Source organism: Leopardus geoffroyi, chromosome A1 (assembly GCF_018350155.1).
Source record: "Leopardus geoffroyi isolate Oge1 chromosome A1, O.geoffroyi_Oge1_pat1.0, whole genome shotgun sequence".
Classification (NCBI taxonomy): Eukaryota; Metazoa; Chordata; class Mammalia; order Carnivora; family Felidae; genus Leopardus; species Leopardus geoffroyi.
In genome coordinates this window covers 223,893,555-223,899,554 of record NC_059326.1, presented here as the reverse complement: position 1 = coordinate 223,899,554, position 6,000 = coordinate 223,893,555, and the positions used below count along the sequence as shown (strand labels likewise).

Genomic DNA, 6,000 nt, shown 5'->3' with positions numbered 1-6,000 from the left:
CATCTTTCTTTTTTTTTTTTTTTTTTTTTTTTTTAATTTTTTTTTCTCAACGTTTATTTATTTTTGGGACAGAGAGAGACAGAGCACGAACGGGGGAGGGGCAGAGAGAGAGGGAGACACAGAATCAGAAACAGGCTCCAGGCTCCGAGCCATCAGCCCAGAGCCTGACGCGGGGCTCGAACTCACGGACCGCGAGATCGTGACCTGGCTGAAGTCGGACGCTTAACCGACTGCGCCACCCAGGCGCCCCCATTTTCATCTTTCAAACCCCCATCTGTAAAGTTACCAGGTGAATACTGAGAAAACAAACCAAAATCAAACAAAACAAAGCAAAATAAAGGTTGTGAATACTTTATCAAATATCTAAATCCAAAGCCTAATGTAATGCCGTTCCAAAACCTGACCTTCCAGCTTCTCTTTGCATATAGGAAAGTCCTAACACCCAAATCCATAGTAGTTCTCCAAAGGGGTACCCTACTTTCATGGTGAATGTAGTCCAATATCAGTGTAATCAGAGTATGTATCTCCAGAGCTTATTCCCCAAAGCCCCTGAGTGTTTCTTCTGATACAGTTTTATACCAGAAATCACACCATTACTATATAAAAAATGATAAAGCAGCATCTGGAAAGCTAAAATGTTGTAAAAAACTTAAATTAAATTTTATTCCTCAGGCTTAGAACACAGAATTATTCAAGTGAAACTCACTTCCCACACCTCAAAACTGAAATATGATAGCACAGGGCAGTTGCAAACAGAGGCAAAATTTAAATTTTGCACATAGGTAGAATCAGACAGAAAATGCCATGTAACTTTGAGGACGCTAGATTTTGATAAATTTCAAAGAGCAAAGGATAGATTCCTCTTTGCGGTAATTCGTAATTTGTGGGTTTCAAAATTCCAATCTATCTGCAATATATAAATATGGTCATGTCTGGAGGATAGGACCATTATGCTTAGCAACAACAGCAAAATATAACCTAAACAATTTTAGAGAAAAAAAAAAACCCGAGAAAATTGAAGAAAATTAGTTTATTTGGGAAAATACCAAAATAATTAAACTTGCGTATTATATGTTTAGCTAGCAGTTGCTTCACTGTTGAAAGTTTTATGAAATTCTCTCACGATAATATAATATTTTATTCAAATGTATGGAACTATATATTTATAAGCTAATAGAATTAAAAAATCAGATAGCGCCTGCAAGCCTTTACACAATAGAATGCTTTGCAGTGCGCAAAGCATTTTTACAGATGCTTATTGATCCCCACACAAGCCCAGGAGAGACGCAGGAAGTCTTTACCATCTCTACTTTGCAGTTTGGGACCCTGAAGCTCAGAGACTTTGAGGTACATTTCCAAGGATAGTGACTGTGAAGCTGCTATATGTTTGCCTTCAGTTTTATACATTTTGCTGTAGATCCCAAACAGGTAAGAGCTAAGCAGTCAGTGAGACAGGGACAATCTGAACGTGTGTAAGGAATAAGGGTCAGCTGATCCAAAGTCTGTAAGAATTACTCAAATTGGAGTATCATCTTTTCAGATTACATTGCTACCGTGTGAGGTGCATACAAATAAGCAAATGAAACCGACGTCTAAACCAACCAGCAAAATGTCCAACAGCTAATTGTAGGTATCGGAATGATCCAAACCGCGGAGTTCAATGTACGAAAGCAAAAGGACTGGAAAAAATAATCGAGTTTTCCAATGTTTTATGTAGGATAAGGTGTGTGACTATTTTTTTAAATTAAACCTTTCCCTGACATATCAGATTATCTGAGTATATCTTACTGAGACCATTCATTCTATCGATTAAAAACAAACAAACAAACACAACAAGGGCGGGGGTTCTTTTGTGAAAATAAAGGAGGGCAGGCAGGACAGAGACAGTGGTCTCTGTCTTCAGAGCAGTGCACAAGTGGTGCACAGAAATTGCATACATTAGAGAGCAAGCAGCAAGTCCCCATGTTCCATCGATTTCGTATGGAGAAAAGAAGTGGGGAGGGCAAAGGAAAATGGTGCATACAAGTCCATGGTGGCAGGACCCGGTATACTGGATAAACCTCATGGCATTTGAACACAACACGATGCTAATAAGATCTTGCACAGTAACAGAGTGTGGGTCTCAAGAGTCCACACAGAGAAGTGGAAAACGAGGTCCCGATTACCTGCACAAGCTTCATGTCTCAGCATACCACCCCTAGTCCTAAGTGATTTGGACCCTTTGGGTTTAGTTTTGCCTTTGAAAAGAAATCACAAGATATTGAAACAAACTTCATCGTTTGGCTTCATTCAGGTATTCTTAAATTAAACAGTACCACAGACTTTATTGAGCAATTGAAAATATACACAAGGAACAATAGCTTTTTCTCTGTATATATTTTTTTTAAATTTGACTCTCTTCTGATTAAATGACCCCGTTTCGATCATGAAAAGGGCACTTGTTTCTACAGTAGCTGTGGCCAGCTTGCTCAGTTCCAAGTACTGTTTCCATGTGTCTTCCTTGCCATTGCTGAGGTTATATCTCCACTTGCTCAGGAAGCAAATTCTAGAAGGTTTGCCAGAATTAACCCCCTAAGTTGTTCTTTCAGATTCTATTTCTCCATAGAGTTCGGCTAACTTTTTAAATTCGGGTCCCCAGTCTCCAAGGTAGTGATAATCCTGGTCTGACTGTGTGGTTGCTGAATCCAGTGAGCTGATGGAGCCAGCCTCCGATCTCTGACCTTCGTAGGCATAAGTCTGAAGAGAGTCATAAGGGGGGACGCTGGGGTCTAGGTCGGCTTCTGCCAGTTTTTGCTTAATAAATTCCTGAACATCTATACTTTCTAGGGTGGACAATGTCTGGTGTCTGGGGGTGAGTTTCACTTCGGGTCGAATATCTCTCCGATACTTGAGCTCCTCGGCGGCAGAAGGATTCCTCAAGGCTGTGATGTCAAAGGCCTCGGTGTCTTCCTCCCCGCCCCCCTCGTCATCATAGGTGACCACATTCTCTCGCACGTCCTCCTCTGAAATGATCAGGGGCTCTTTTTTGCTGCGTCTCAGGGTGATAAAAAGTACTACAATTGCTGAAGAAAAATGGAAAGAGGATGAAGAGTTAGAAGAAAGGAAGGAAATTCTTGTAGACTTGACATCAGCAATGTCACCAACTACATTTCGTTTAGGCGTGCATTGTAACACAACCCTGATCTCTACACTCTCTGGAAAACATTTGAAGTGTTTGTTTGTTTTGTTTTTTTGTCATCTCAAGGAATGTAAAAAAATAAAATAAAAATATCCCTTTAAAGCATTGAGAATCACTGATCTTCTCTAGAAAAATGTAACATTCACATTTGTTATGTGTCTAGGATTCTTAGTTCACTGTGGGCTAACCATCTGGTCTTCACACTGAGGGAAACAGAGGAGGAAAGAGCAAAATGGAATTTTGGCTGGAAGAATAATAGTGTATGTTGTTCTATCTATGGATTCTTAATCCTTCTAGGTATATACACTAAAGGAAAGATTTTTCAGTTTCTGTTAAATGGGAAGAAGGAACCCCTACCTTAAACCCTTGACTTTTGATGCTTTGTAGGAAATCAAAGCAGGAAATATTTTACATGGTTGATCTCTCTTGTCCATTACCCTTTAGAATAATATCATCAGACATTCATAACTGCATATATCTATGAAGCTGTACAAGATGTTAGTTTATTTGTACCTAACTTTCATTTCACAGGAATTTTTCACATTGCCCATTTTTTTTACATAACTTTGTAATTTAATCCTCATGGCAAACTGTGGGTTTCCTCAAGGAAACTGAAGCTCAAGAGAAATTACATGGATGACTAAGATCCAAGTCTAAGATCACACAAGTGACTGGTGGAAGCACCTAGACTGTAATCTGAGATTTCTCACACCAAAGGGAATGAGTTTCCATTACCATGTCCCATTTTGTTTTCTAAAAAAAATACAGAACGGGGAACTGAGTGACCAGTTGGGCATGTGGGTTATTATCAATAATGCCACAACCATTAGATGAAATGATGTAAATGGGTCTTGGGCACTTTCCTTTGGCTGTTTCTCAGTATTTTCACATCTTTCTATTTGATAACAGGAAGCCATTACTAAATAGAAAGAATTACTTCACTTCTATTTTGTGCTATTAGATCCAATATTCTTTACTTCAGCTCTACAGAATGTTCTCGGTCAGCTGGTATTCTAGGTTTTATGATAGTAGTTACTAGGTTCAATGTTATTAACATTTTTTAAAGTATAATAATCAAAGAAGTACATTCAAATGGCATGTAGGACACGTATATGTGTGTACATAATGTACATATATGTATATACATAAATATATATATATATATATAGAAACAAAATTTTTATGTATAGCATGTGACATACTTATGCTACATATTCACATACACACCAAATATACACCTACAGACATATATATATTTCAAATTCATATTTATTTTTTAGTGTTTATTTATTTATTTTGAGAGAGAGAGAGAGAGCACAAGCAGGAGAGGGGCAGAGAAAAAGAGAATCCCAAGCAATCTCCATTCTGTCACCAAGATCATGACCTGAGCCGAAATCAACAGTCTGATGCTTAACTCACTAAGCCACCCAGGCACCCTGAAATTCACAATTCTATATCGTATTTTATCTGGCAGCCTTAATGATATGTATCTTGTAAAACAAACAAACACCAGGTTAGCTATCCTCTGATAAAGAACATAGCCAGTACCCCAGAAGTTGACCTTTCCCTTATACTTCTAAAAAGTTACTTCTACTCTTACTTTATCATTACTGTTTCCTTGTTTCTCTTTATAATTTCACCCATTTTTTATGGATCTCCCTAAAAAATACAATAAATTAGATTGTCTTTTTCTCAACTAGATATTGTAGTGTGCATGAGCTTTTAAGATGACAATAGAAAGAGGAAAAGAAACAGATTTTCAAGCCATAAGTGCAAAGGATAATTGTGTGAGAGAAGTTCACTATATGTGTAAAGAGATGGTTACAGTGTACTGGAGAATCTAATTTTGCAGAGAAAAGGCAAGGAGTACCTCTAGGAATGAGGAAAAAAAAAGACAGAACACCTATAGGAAGGGTCAGAAAATCATGTTGAGAAGTCCGGAATAAAAGGATACTGACTAGGTAATGGCAGACACAATGGGGGGAGATTACGGCAGACATGGGGAAGCGGTGAGTGGCTGTGTTTGGAATGCAATGCTTAGAGAAAGCTGGAAATGAAAAGCTGATACTACATGTGACCCTGCTTCACAAATGTCATGCTATTTAAAAATAGTTTCCCAAATATGCTGCTTATACTTGAAAGACATTATCTAATATAGCACTTTATTTCTGGGGGAGGAAAAAAAAAGACTTTTGCTGAATTCAGCGAATATGCATCTAATACCTTCCTATTTATTTTAGTGTAAATCCCACTTAGAGCTTTCTAATTCAGGGCCCCATCCTCAAGTAACTTACTTCATTCCATTCAGAGGTGTAGATTTATCATCCAATATATATGTTCAGTTCATCTTTATGATTAAGTAAAGGGGGTTGTTCTAACTTAAATCATCTATTTCTACAGACTGCCTAGTTTATTATAGTAAAATGTCTTACCGTTGTTAATAAATCAAGTTACATTTCTTTATGTTAAAATGGTTGGTTGTTGATTTCAAGGGAATTTATGTGCATGTATAACAGGGAGAATGTGATCAGCAGTCTTAGCAAATTGTGGATGTAATTTGCGTTCTTCACCAATATTAGTGCCATATCAGCCTAATGAAATATAGGAGATCATGCTGGGTTTATTATTATACTTGGTTATATTTGCTTATTTTCCCAAATAAAAAAATATTTGTGACATATTTTGATTCAAAATATAGATAATAATTAAGTTTGAACTTTGAGAGAGAGACAGAGAGCAGGAACAGGGGTTGGGGCAGAGAAAGAGAAGAGAACAGAGTATCCAAAGCAAGCTTTGTGCTGAGAGCAGAGAACCTGATATTG

The 6,000-nt window shown here is 37.6% G+C and overlaps 1 protein-coding gene across 7 annotated transcripts in view; it reads right to left on the bottom strand.

Annotated features, from left to right (window-relative positions):
- Positions 1-636: 636 nt before the first annotated feature.
- The window catches only part of CDH18 (cadherin 18), a 1,006,396-nt gene continuing 1,001,032 nt past the window's right edge, over positions 637-6,000 (bottom strand). For 4 of the 7 annotated variants that reach the window (XM_045441405.1, XM_045441423.1, XM_045441415.1 and 1 more), the window contains one exon: positions 637-3,062. In XM_045441405.1, the coding sequence (XP_045297361.1) occupies positions 2,572-3,062 (491 nt within the window). In that variant the 3' untranslated portion in view covers positions 637-2,571. The remainder of the gene's footprint in view (positions 3,063-6,000) is intronic. The other 3 variants (XR_006702407.1, XM_045441433.1, XM_045441440.1) reach the window with 1 other exon arrangement.